Below are 14,103 nucleotides of genomic sequence, written 5' to 3'. Positions count from 1 at the left end.
GAAGGTTTTGCCATCTCAGTGACACCTTGCAAAACATGTAACTTCACAATGAGTTTTTTAACAGGAAAATACGGGTCACGTTAGGAGTAAATGGATGCACACTGTGCATTTCCAGGTTTTAACACAGTTATATTTTTTACAACAGGCTGGGATATCCTATAGCTAGAGCAGCTTGTTACACCCACATTCTGTGGAGCTAGAAGAGGACAAAGAGCAAAAACAGGACAGAGACAATGTTACAGATTGAGAATCCCACATATATTCAAGGACAAACTCTAAAATTATTCAACATGTAGGGTGTAAGTCTTCGAAGTTGTCAATACAGAAGTCTTTCTGAAAGAGTCATGAGAAGCTTTTCAACCAACTTAAAAAAATTTCTCTGGCAACTATTCACAGAAATGTATTGTTTGGACAGGTGAAACCTCTTAACACATTAACTAGTTTTTACAAGATTTCTGAATAGTTTCTCTTTAACATGTATATTGTATAATAACTTTGGTGTATTTATAATTCATACATACTTGGGAAAACATCCAAAAAAGATAATATCTGAGAGAAAAATCAAAATCACTGGAAGCTGAAATGCAATCTTAACTGTATAAACAATTAAAAAAAAAAAAAAAAGATACTAAGATTTGTGCACGCAGTAGTCAGAAATTGTAAAGCTAACCAGAAGGAACAAATTATAATATAAACGTAATTCATCTTACTTGGATTTTGCCTCTTGCAACAATGAAGGGTCATCTGTAGCCAAATACACTCTTTTTTTGTCAACATGCATTCTGCGAGCAAGAAGTTCAAACCGCTCTTCAACATGTACCATATATTCTTCAATGGGATGAAATGCTGCCTCTGTTCCTACTTTGTCTGTCCTTCGGACATGAACACTGGAAAAAGGCAGAAACTAGGAATTCAATTTATAAATACAATACATACTTTAGCAACTGAAATTTTAACCCTAAATTTCATGCCTGTGCTTTTAGAATATTAAAATTGAATCCCTCCATAAAACAAGGGAGGATTAAAACATGCTGACAACACGAAGTTAGCTGTCAGTCTGCTCTTGAAAGCATTATAATAATCTTGCATGGAAGGCAAAGGGTAACTGAAAGAAAAGAATGAAGGAGATTTAGTTATAGCATACAAGGTGTTTTGTTTGTGCAGAAGTTATCTGGTGTATTTAGATAATGCTTGATCAATACAATTCAAAAGCCAAGTTGGAATATTTGCATCATGGATATATAGGGACACCAACTACAATGCAGACTTCGAATGAAGGTACTTAAAAATGTATCTTCCCCATCTGCTTGAAACCAAACAAGTATTCAGATCCACCAGTGATGAAGTGGCCTACCAACCCAACAGTCAAAAGCCAACTAACATTTGGACAGACCTGTTGTGTACTCCTACAAAAAGAAAGATTAAGGATTGAAGGAAAATTCTGTCAAAGGAAGCAGTATTTACAGACTCTAGCACAGGAGCAGCACAATTTTTCACATTACATGACAGTAAAACCTTTTGTTCACAAGCTATTCTTTATTGCCGATTGGTGCTTCCCTTCCTTCTCCCCATATCTCCCCATACAAACCTTGGCAATTCATAGTTACTGCTAAGAAACAACAATCGTGAAAACATCAGCAGGAAAGGGAAAGGCACATACCATGTTCAGGTGCAGCCAACAATAAAATTAGTTGTGGATTGTGGCATGTAAAATGTAGGCTTAGCCTTTTTCCTCAAATGTAAAGGCTATAGGCACTTGAAAAGAAGACCCAGACAGGAAAGTGTCTGGAATACAAGCTGTAAGGCAATTACATGAATGAAATTCTGTATTACATTACTAGATATGGAAGGACATATAAAAACCCCTTCAATTGAGCTGCCTTTTACATATTTATCCAACTACGGGTAGGCAAGTATGCTGAAGATGTACTTGCGATCAACTTGTATTATGCACAGTTTAAAAATAACAGCTTAACCTAGAAAGCACCCTCTCTCCCCACAAAATGCTTGAGACTCTCAGAAAACCATCATAAAACAATTTGTCCTGAAGAGGGATCACTATATACACATATTGAAGCACAGAGAGTTAAAAAGAAAACTAAATACCCACCCGATTACTGGATGTTTGAAACCAAGTTTCCTCGTGGCTTCCTCTATTTCTTTTTCTAACCAAGGCTGTGGACGAATCAAGTATTTCACAAATTGTGAGACCCACCACACTGCAGGATCCCCGTGTACACGAATTAGTCTATCAGCCAGGTCTTCAGGGACAGCCAATGGTAAATAAGGTGGCCGTGGGTGTAAGCTGTCAACAATGGGAAGTTCCACCACCTGAACATCCTTATCATTAGTCTCACCTGTTTTAAAATACATACTAGGATGAGTCAAGTAGTTTACTTCATTAATAAGCTTTAGCATTGGCATATAACGGTCCAACGTATCTGCTAAACTGCATCTTCAACTTTGACAGGGCTGCCCAACCCTTGCTCTACCTTTTCTAAATAGCATTAAAAAAATAATAAACCCCATAGTTTTATACTAGATTCATGTATGAACTGTATCTAACAATCGACTCCAGCAGAACAACTTGAAGGTCCTCGAATTCTTGGCAGCTGGAAGTTAGTAAAATATAAAAAGTGTTCCTGCTGATATATTTATACCTTTGAATTTACAACTACACCATTACTTTGACAAACTTGTTATCTAATATGCTTAAAATTCACCTACTTTTTTAAAAAATAAACAAATATTTTAAGGCATAAGAAATTTTCAAAAAAAGAGTATACAACCCTGCTGCTCTATTGAATACATCTTATTGCACTAGATCTTAGCATTTTAGGCATCATTAGAATCATTGAATTAGCTGCTCTGTTGACAGAAGCGGAAAAAGGGCAGAGAGACAATTCCTATCTTGAAGAACTTAAACTGAAAAGATAACTGTCAAATTAAAGAGATCAAGGAAAACAGCCCAGCATGTGATTTACCTACAGGTAAGAATTTGTTATCTGTTAAATACTAACTGAAGTTGAATATACAGATGTGTTAGGTGGGACATTCATTCAAGGCTCAATAGCCACTAAACATTTTTTAAAAGTTTTTACAAACTACATAAACGTAAGTGTCTACATAATCGATAATTCAAAGCTATTTTCATACACTGAAATAAAGTATAATACATGACAACATAATACAAAGCATTACATTTTTGAAACACTGAACATTTCAGGCAAGATTTCTAGCGTGCTCATTTTCTCTAAAAGTATATTTTCATTGTCTGCAGTGTTTACTAGCAAAGATGTTCTCTTTAGTGCTCAGCAGCCAGGAAAGAAAACTGTTTGAAATATAAGCAAATTACACTCATAACTGTCCACCAAGTAAATCTAATGGCTGAAAAATTCAATTCAGTGCAAGGATAGGCTAAAACAGTTAAAAAATCCTAAGGTTAGAACACTCTTGTATGCACTAAAAAGAATTTCAGTATATTTGCGACAAAGTCCTACAAATATGACAATTGCATGATTAAGTCATACATTGCCAGAATGCTAGACTAACACCAGTGAACATACCAAAACTAGGCAATATTCAGCAGTAACACCCTAACATGTGGTTATTTAAATAAGGAATATGTTTTTATGATCAGGTATATTTGCAATTAATTTTTATTAGATTTGGAAAATCTGTTTACACTGATGTATCTATATGTTAATATTTCATTACTGCACTATATAACACCACTCTAAAGGGATCTTTTAGAAGAATTTCCCATAGAATATGTACTGCAGGTATGGGTGATACTTTTTAATTCAAGAAGACAATTCATATTTTTACCATCTATTATATCACACAGGAAAAGATTTAGTAAAAGTTCATAAATTTAGTAAAAATACTGAGCATTTAAGTTTTCTTATAATAAGATGGATAATATTTTATCAGTACGTCTTCAGAAAGCTGCAATAAAGAAAAGCATCCTGAAGCCAGGGAAGTGCAAAATCGGGTGCAGATGTGAAGTATTAGTCAGAAGTCTAGACATGAAATGTTTAGCTTGGGAATAGCGTGACACAACACTTGAGGTTCAATCCTTTTTACCCTCCCCTCCTTAATTGAGAGTGGAGGAAAGAACACGGTGGCAAAAGAAGTGAAAGCAATCTTAGCCAAGGGAACAACAAAAAGACTCCGATCTTAAGTTAGAGAAGGAAATTTGCTGCAATTCTTTTGAGGAGAAAAAGCAGAGATAATAAGGTAGATACAAAAAGGTGAATTTTTATTGTGTGGTATCACTGACAAGTTTTGAAACTTTATTCTATCATTGAAAAAACATGTTGTTGTCTAAAGACAGCCATTCGGAAACCTTGCTATTCATAAAGCTGACCCACTGTCCTGCATTCTGACCCACTATCCTGCATTCTGACCCTGAAAAGCACCCAATACATTGTTCTATGCTTCTAAAAATTTCCATGGGCTCTCTTAAGGTTTTGAAGAAAACGAGATTGGCCAGGAAAACTCTCAGCATATCCCAAACTAGATTAAAATATCCAAAATCACAAGAACGCCAAAGCAGATCGTTGGGGAAAAAAAAAAAAATTAAAACCAAAAAACCAAAACACATGGGGAAAAAAAACCCCACAAAACCAAAAAAAACCACAAACAAACAAAACGCCAAAACCAACAAAAAAACCCAACCAACCAACAAAAACACCACCAACAAAAAAACCCAAAATAGACAAAAAAAACCCAACACAGATTTGAGCTTTCAACTGTATGTGATACACTGTTTGAATACTAATGAAGTTGCAAGACTTGCTGTGAATCAAAATCAGAAACAAACAAAATGTACTTCATTAAGGCAAAACAAACAACTTGCTTGTGCAAAATTAACTACTAGGTCAAGTGCTAATGAGTGCACTTTGAGTGAACAATTCTAGGAAACTTCTTTCTAGTTTTTATTACCTTTATTATCATTCTGAACAGTGAAGAAAAAACTTCCTATTAGTCTTCACTCACTCTAAAAAGCATGAGATAGCAGATGCGGTAAAACTTACAGCAACTATTTGCTTTTATCCTGGACAAAACCAGTGAAGAGCAACTCTAGTAACCTGCAGGAGTAAACAACTCTGCAACACTCATATAGGCAAGCAACAGCTTTCTTATCCTCCTGATCACTTCTTTTTTTTTTTTTTTTAAAGTGTTCATTGAAAGACTCCTAATAGGCAATGATATTGTTCTATCTCATCAAGCATAGTTTAAAAAACTTCCAGGGAAATTTTGGGTATGAGGATATTGTTTTGGTTTGCTCAGAAATAGGCTGCAATCAAAATCAATTACACAGTAGGTAACAAAAACTCTGTCAGATGGATAGGCAAGCATATACATTACAAAAACATTGTCATATTCTTGATTGATCTGAGTTGTAGCTGTTCAGCTGAAGATAGTGAAGTTGGGTTAAAAACACAGAATGATCTTTTTATCTACACACTTCTTCAGTTTTCAGCTTTGTATTCTCTAAATTTTAAAATACTTTAGCTCTTCCACTTCCCAGCTGTATTTTGTTAAAAAATAAATAAGCTACAAAAGGTAATACTCCATACTAATACTTCTATCTTTTTATCATGTCTGTAGCTCAAATCACAGTATCATCATGTCAATCAGATCCAATTCCCTGTTCAGTGCAGGTCCAACTTTGACATTTGATCACAGAATCATAGAATTATTTAGGTTGGAAGACACCTCTAGAGTTGTTATAGGTAATTTACATTTCAGCAATACTTCAAGCTACTACCTCCAGTGTGATATATTTTGCTTTTACAGCTGCCAAAATTTGCTTCTACAATTCTATTTATAGCTTAACTTTCATACGATTCCAGGTCCTATTTCTCAGTTCAGATTAATCTAAATAATTGCCCTCCAAAGTTCTGCAACTTAATCCATTTTTCCTTCACTAAGTAATCAAAAGATTGAGTGTTTTTGTAATAGTCATAAAGTACTGCAATATTAACAACAGTCATTCTTTTATCATAACAACATATTCTGGAGCAAAATCATGGACTGTAAAGAAACTGATTTTTTTTTTTTATAGGTTCATCACTAATAGATCAGTAACACCGTTTCAGTTTCCAGGAGTACCATAGATTACTTTTTAAATACTGAAATGAGCTGTGTGTGTTATAAAAAACGTAACTTTGCTTCCCTACAGTATCCCAATGTGCCTAATCACTTACCTTATAGCTCACAGGACTTATATAATTTTTTTGTGATTCGGCATAATCTTACTGACTGTCTACTTTTCAAATTTAATCTTTGTCATCCTAGTTTAAAGCTCATTTAGAAACTTTTCCTATTTATATCTTTCATATCAACTTACTAGAAGCCCGAAAAATGTTGATTTGGATCAAAATGACCTTTGAAATTTTGTCATTTTACCTTACCTTACTTCCTGCCACCTGAACATTGGCTCAGATCTGCATTTGGATGGGTATGTTTGTTGGGTGTTCATTACTTTGAACAGTAAAATGTCAGCCTTGTTTCAAGTGACGATCAATACTATTATTTAATGTTAACTGAACACCTGTTTGAGCACTTTATTCATTTTCCTGTTATTTCAAAATTCATCATCTAATTTCAAAGTATTGTTTCAAGAAGTTGTCCTTAAAAGTATTTCAAGGAATACTGTGCTAAAGGACATTCCTGTTGTGTAAATGAGAATTTCAATTTAATTTCTGTTCGCGTTGCTGGAAACACAACTGAATGAACTCAAATAAAGATGCAATCGCTTCACTGCTTTCCCGTTTCTACAAAATACTTATTTAAGCTGATATCAACTTGCATAGACTAAACACAGCTCTACCTAACTAAGCTCTATAACCTGAAAGACTCACTATCAATTTGAAACCTCACCCCAACTGAGTGAACAATTCTAAATTCAATCACACAGGATAGTCAGAATGCTAGGAATGCTGTTAGATTACCACAGGATATGGTGAGAGGGACCGTGCCGAACTCTCACAAGGCTCCTCACTGTCTTGCTGGATACTGTTATGTATTGCAAAGACAGCAGGTTCATGGTTCATCAACTTCAATGATATCTTAATGCTTTTCTTTGCAAAGCAGACAAAATAAAAAAGGAAACTACGCAAAGTTATGGTGTGTTATGCTATTTATGAATTGTCAACTAGTTCAGAAGAAAGAAAAAGTATGCTTTTATCTCTCCTGTGCTGCAGCCTGCACCTCCTACAACTATCTTTTGGGCACTTCCAAACATTATTAGAGTCACCTAGTAAGGACTTAATGCCATAGTTTGAATATAAAATGGAATTAAAATGCAATAAATCATCCTATTTTTTCTTTTAAAGTCATCAGTGTAAAATACAACTTGTTTACCTAAGTGGTTTTGCTCTAAGATTTTGCTTTGTACATTTTTAATACAAAATTTTTGAACTTGGTTTCCAATTACTTTCACACTAGTGTTCCACTTATTAATTTTTTAAATCATCCTTCGGCTAATCAAACCTTTTAAAGCAGGCAGGTACTGCATAAATTTGGTGCAATTCATTTTTAAATAAACTGAAAATACAGTCTTTTTTTTTTTCAGGTTTTATATACCATATGGGTTGTGTTGTCCTATTTGTCACCCCAAGAGGCAGATTCTTGATAGCTTCAGGAGGGAATAAACCAAATTGTTTTCAAACATGCCAACACATCTTCTATTGCTTTTCTCAACCCAGCACTCCCAAGGCTGTTTTCCTGCATTCTTTCCTCTCCTCTCTTGCACAACTCTTGGAACTACTCTCACATACTCCTGTGTCTCTTACCACTCCCTGTACTGGTGCCTGTTGGAAAGTGAAGTCTGTGATCAGTCACTGCTTCTCACTTGCTGGTAGGCCTGAATACTGACTTTATTGCCTCTATACACATACCCAGGCTGCCTCTTTTGAGGACTTTTGAGAGACTTTAACATGACCTATTTCTTTTGGCCAAAATTCAACCAATAATCAGAACTTGTGCTGTCAGGATAAAAAAAGGAGCAGATAGAAAGGCATAGCATAATGGCAAAACCTCTGCGCTTATAAGAAACTTGGCTAAAATACTTATCTGCCAAAGATACTGTTTTATCAGCTCACTCTCAAAAAATAAAACTTCGATGGTAGTCTTATTTCTGCTCCAGCAAAAACCCTAACTTCCAGAGCTCCTGAACAACCAACACATCTTTGTAACACAAGTTCCACTGACTTTCAACAGTATTTATTTCCCCACATCATTCTGGTTCTTTGAAAATCCTACCCATAATCAAACCCACAACATAAAGATAAAAAGTGTTCTTACTGTCCTAATAAGTAATGAGATTTCAATACACAAAATAAATCTGTGTCTTCCAATGTAGGTAGAAGACCAATGGAATAAAATGCAGGTTTCCAAATTCCTTATTTGTTCGCAACACTAGGAAGCAATCAGCAGGCTGAAGGCCTAAAGATTGAGAAACAAATATAAAATGCAAGAAATTATTTCTGCCTTAAAAGCTTTTGTACAGCTTTCAGTTATTTCACACAGTGGAAAAACTGTATTCAGTACCATTTGCCTACTTAGTTCATTCATCATGTCTAAACAAAATATATAGCAATAAAAGCATTTTTCAGTATGACATTCTGAATCTATAAAAGGAATAGATCTTCACTATTTAGGTGACATTTTTAGGGTTTTTTAATTCACTACTCAAATGCAAAAAGACTAGAACCCTTTAGGATTTGGCAAAGTTATACTGAAATGAATGAAACGTCCAGCCTTGATCTACAGCCCCTCTATACAGAATTAATAGTATCTGCATTAATAGAAAGGATGACCTCATATTAAATGATACATTCCCAAGTATCAGAGTGATAACCGCTAGTGCTGGAGGTGCTCTGAGATGCCTTTCATCTGGAAATGGTGGTAACCATTTTCAAGACACAGGAAGGGTTTAGATGAAATGCTTCCATGACTTGAATTCAATGCCACAGCTGCCAGTTCAGATTACCCTTGTTCAAAGATTACTTAAAAGCAATATTACTTAACCATAACATTGCTTACATTGTAACGACTAGTGTAAAGCATTAGAAAGTAACTCAAAACTAGAATATAGGTGACAACTTCCCCAAAATCTAAGAATGCTTCAGTTTGGATTGAAATTTATGCAGCCAAACAAAGAACTCAGATTAACGTTTGAAACCATGTAAAGATTGTTTGAGACCTACCATTCTTCTGAGGTAATTTTACTCTCAGTTTGCCTAATGCTATCTCTTGATATTCAAAAAACACTGATTTTTTTCATTTGAACACAAAATATATTTGTACTCTTCCCTAGTGTACATGCTACAGTACAACTTCAGGTAAAGAATGGTCACCTTAAATCAAATAAACTCTAACATTATGCCAATTTGTAGCATTTTGCTTGTAGAAAAACGCTTAGAAGAGTGACAGTTAAGCAAAAAACTTTTACAGCTTGTAATGGAAACTTGGCATTTGTTTACCAATCTATGATTTGTCATCCATGATTTAATGCTTGTGAGAAAAGTTTGCAATTAATCACTAACCTACTAGTACTAGTTTTGCTAGTAGATTGAGACAACATCAACCTTTTAGGAAAATGGGAAAGCCATGCTTCAAAAGATAATATTTCATATGAACAGCATAAGATATGTGATCAAATATGTGATCAGTCATTGGTACCACTGCAGAGAACAGAGTCAGAAGTCCTTTTTTCCCCCTTCATGTACTCCTTAGATTTCCAAGTCTAGAAAATAACGCCAGTGCTTCAACTTCCCATAATCAAGAAATGTAGGGAAATAAGTCTCTGCTATTTTGAAAATAATTAATTCAGTGGGCATATTTATTCATGAATAAAATTCCCTTGTTCTAGGTTACCTTCATTCACTTCATCATACTTAAATAATTCTGATTGAACACTGTGTTTGCTGGTCTATTTATGGTCCTGCCCATGCATGGAACTATTATCAAACTTAATCACATTTTATACAGACATCGAACGTTAATCTAAATTAACAATGACATAAGGAGAAATCATTGTATAAAACCTTCACATTTTTGCTCCTTGAACGTTATTGGAGAGAGAGCATGAGCACCTAAAACATTAAAGAAATATATACATTCTTACTTCTGCCACTGGAAAATTTACTGAACAATGGCTGTATTTAAAAGCAATGTATTCTCCCTTTATCTCCCATCCTGCTGAAAAATGCTGCTGACATGGAAAACAACCTCTAAGAACACCATTCCTTTATCAATAATAGACTTAACGTAATTCCTCATACAATTAAATGAGAACCAATAGTACGCTTAGCCTATATAAATGGCTTAATCAGAATCAACATTCAATATTGTGGGCTTGATTGATTACAGTGTAAAAGAGCACACAGATGTATTTTATGAAGAACTTATTAAAATGCAAACGGGTTTAGTTTAGTACAGCAGATTTGGGTTTGCACAAGTGAACTTGGTGTCACAAGCTGTAAGACAATGTTAAAAGTATTGCTACAAAGGGAAGACAAACAAACAAACCACCAAAAACCAACCAAACAAAACCCCACAACTGCACTGAAAGACCAAAGGCCAACATTCTTCTAACAAAAGAAATAAATCTACAACAAATGACTGCATCTCCTGTAATTTTAATTTCCAAGCATTAGATCTTTCAGAAATAAACAGACTGTCAGTGCACAGCTACTTGATTTTAATACTGATCACACTTAACATTCTTTGTGAAAAAGTTACAGCTAGTTATATACTTTATCCTTATATTTTTTTTCTGAAAGACAGTGGTATTCTTGTGAAAACAGCTGTGCAGAAAACTGAAGTATGTAGTTTTCTACTTACACACAAAAAAGTAAAGTATCAGCAAAACCACCACGTCGTCAGCAAGGGTTTACTCTAAACTTGGGAGAGGAGGGCAAAAGAATTCAACTCACCTTGTTCAATGCAAGCCTTTCTGCTTCTGGAAAGGCTGCCAAAACAGGGGTCAACAGGAGCAGTGGCTTGAAAAGTCCATATACTTATTTTAGAGATCCAACCAATACCCAGACTGGTTTTAAACTATAGATATGAACTTGTGATCTGAAAATTAAAAACCTTCTTCTCACTCTACATGAATTGAGTCACCTAGTCCCTTTAGTATTACCGTTTAAATAGGCACTCTCTAATACTGAAGATGAAATATTGAAAAGCAAGTTTAAGTGCACGTTTTTAGGCAAACATGTTACTATGGTACAGAGACTACTGGATGTGATTCCACACTTCTTAAGTAGCAATACATAGTCAGATCTCACCACTGAATGTATTTTCAGGGTCATTCTTCCCCATTGCCTGGTCTTTATCAACACAGACTTTTATCTGCTATTTTATTTCACAAACGCTACTGCAAGAGCCTTCTGCAACTCTTCAGACAGAATGTTCACTTTCGCTAACAAAAATATGTTATTATCATTAGAAATATTGCCACCTCACACTCCATCTCTTTGCCAGATGATATATGAATATGTTGAAATGTAAATTTTGCATCAGCCTCTGCTGGCGACTGATTCCTCTAACGAATATTAATCATTAATTTCTATACTTTCCCTCTGAAGTTTCTTTTAACCCAATTTTATATATACCAGGAGCTTCTCTTTTACCTCGTGGTAGTTTACATCTGGGGAAGCCTTCTGAAGTGCTTTCTTGAAGTGCAAGATACGAAATGAGCTCAGTCTTCTATACCTACGTATTTTTTGCCTCCTTCAAATCTACTGAATTTATGAGACATTTCCTTCTATAAAACTCTCATTTACTCTTCTCTACTGTAACATATTTTTCTGCGTATTCCCTAAACTGATTCTTCATTATTTCTGTCAGTTTGTCCAATACACAGTCTGTGATTTGCTGGGACCCTTTTTGAAAATTAATATTCCTTCAGCTAACTCCCATTGTTCTGTAGAACACCAATAATAAACAATTAGTAATTACAAACAAATAGCCGTTATAAACAAAATATTTTGTTGTGAAATGCTGTCAATGATACTTGTTTGAGAAAAAGCATCCAAAGTGTCTCCTATGAAGAAAGATTCCAGTATGGGAGCCTACCTAAGCTCTTCTATAATGAGTGTGGATATGAAAGATTTTCATATTTTGTACTACAGCCTTTTCTCCTTTCAGGCTTTCTTTCAACCTCTGACCCTTTATTGGCCCTTCAGATTTTCTGGCAGGCTTTCTAACTCTGATGTGTTAGAAAAAGGATTTATTATCAAGTTTTTTGCCTTTAGCAAGCTTCTCCTCAAAATCTTTTCTGGCCTTCCTTGGGATGGTTTCATACGTAATTTGCTAGAAATTATATTCTTTCCTATTTTTCTCATTTGCACAAAAGTTTTTGTTTGTCTGTGTGTTTTGTTTGGGTTTTTTTCTTTTGTTGGTTGTTTTTTAAACGCCTTTTAACAACATCAAGCAACTTCATTATATTTGCCTCCTTAAAAAGAAGGGAGGTTTGACAGCTGGTATGAGTTTAGTCCATGTTTTCTGTAATCTTCATGCTGCTTGCAAGTATTTAGTCCTCTTTTACAAGTAGTCTGACTTATTTTTTGTGTAGATTCCTTTTTTCTATGAAACACTGTAGTGGGTTGTTTGGATTCCTTTTATTTACTGTTATTTATTTGCTATTTTAAGCAGACATGGCTATACCTCTGCTGCATGACATCTGTTGTTCTCACATAAATTACTGTGAGTACAAAAACATCTCTAAATTTCTGATATGCTGTTCTGGTTATACACACATTTCAAAACAGGAATTTCAGCCTCCCATTCTATTTGTAGGCTTCTGTTTCTTTTGGCATCTTCTTATCACCCTACCAGAAAATGTTACTCCATAACAAGAACAGAACTGCAAGCTGAAAGCAGGACAACTCTATGATATCACTGAGAGTCTCAATTATATTTCTTTCCCCTTTTTTTCTCAGTTTCATCCCTCTGTCTGGAAGAGAACACTTTGTTTCCGAGGTCTGTGAGATGCACACACAGCATAACACCTTACAAATGATATGTAATGTCCTAAAGTGAGAAATCCCTACCGTCATGCAAGCTAAGTTTGATTTATCTGAATACTGCTTTCTATTCTAAGATGCAAAGATAACTGTTTTATTTTCGCTTTAGATTTTTTTCCTTCTAACGAATTCACTTATCTGTTTTCCCTTATTTAGTCTTCTTGCCTAATTAAACTTCCACTGTAGCTACAAAATGGTGAAGAGTGGTATACCAACAAAGCAAGCCAAATGTCTTCACACATTTCCACTGAACATGTCAACTGTTGACAAGATACTGTATGTACATGCTGTGAAATAACTATAATCAGCATATAATCTCTTTAGAGCATATACTGGATTTTTTTTTTAAGGTATCAGTAGCTGATTCTTAGGTCCGAAAGTGGGAAAAAGTAAAATTAAACTATTAACTGGAACTTTAAGACATGTTGCAAGAAATGTCGTGAGAGATACTATACTGTCTTCCCATGTAAACTGATCTCATATTCTCCTGCACGATTATGGGGTTTAAAAAAAAAAAAAAAAAAAAGAACAAAAAAAGAACACAATTATAAGAGTAAGTTGCACCCAGTATCTTCTCTTCTATAAGGAACTGCAACTTAACATGTTAGATGACAAGAAATATGAGACTATATAACAAAGTTTTCCCTAGAACACTATTATTGATTCTTTTAATATTTTAATAAAGTTATATCCTGCAGTCACAGTTTTGGAGAATTTTTTAAAAAGTTAATGATGTAAATAATAATAACAATTTTAAAATTGCATTCTTCAACAAAATGCAATTTCCAAGAGCACACTTGACTTCTTAAGCAGTTATGGTTTAGATCCATAGCTCAACAAAAATCTTTCAACAGTCGTTACTATAGACAAATAATTAGCTAACTACAACTGGCAGTATACATTACATATCAAGCTTACTCTAATAAATGGGTGGTACATAACATTCTGTTTATTCTGTTAACTAAGCAATATTCTTCCAGGCAGAGTGCTGTCACAGAGTAAAGAACGTTTCAGTTTTAACCTTGTTTTCTCCTTTATCCTTCTAGTGTTTCAT

The 14,103-nt window shown here is 34.6% G+C and overlaps 1 protein-coding gene across 2 annotated transcripts in view; it reads right to left on the bottom strand.

The window, feature by feature from the left end:
* FUT8 (fucosyltransferase 8) overlaps positions 1 to 14,103 on the bottom strand; it is a 139,249-nt gene that overhangs the window by 15,251 nt on the left and 109,895 nt on the right. For both annotated transcript variants that reach the window (XM_065636623.1, XM_065636625.1), the window contains 2 exons: positions 2,111 to 2,357; positions 711 to 887 (listed from right to left, as the gene is read on the bottom strand). In XM_065636623.1, coding sequence (XP_065492695.1) covers positions 711 to 887; positions 2,111 to 2,357 — 424 coding nt within the window. The remainder of the gene's footprint in view (positions 1 to 710; positions 888 to 2,110; positions 2,358 to 14,103) is intronic.

This window comes from Caloenas nicobarica, chromosome 5, assembly GCF_036013445.1.
Source record: "Caloenas nicobarica isolate bCalNic1 chromosome 5, bCalNic1.hap1, whole genome shotgun sequence".
NCBI lineage: Eukaryota > Metazoa > Chordata > Aves > Columbiformes > Columbidae > Caloenas > Caloenas nicobarica.
This window is presented reverse-complemented; position numbering and strand designations above follow the sequence as displayed.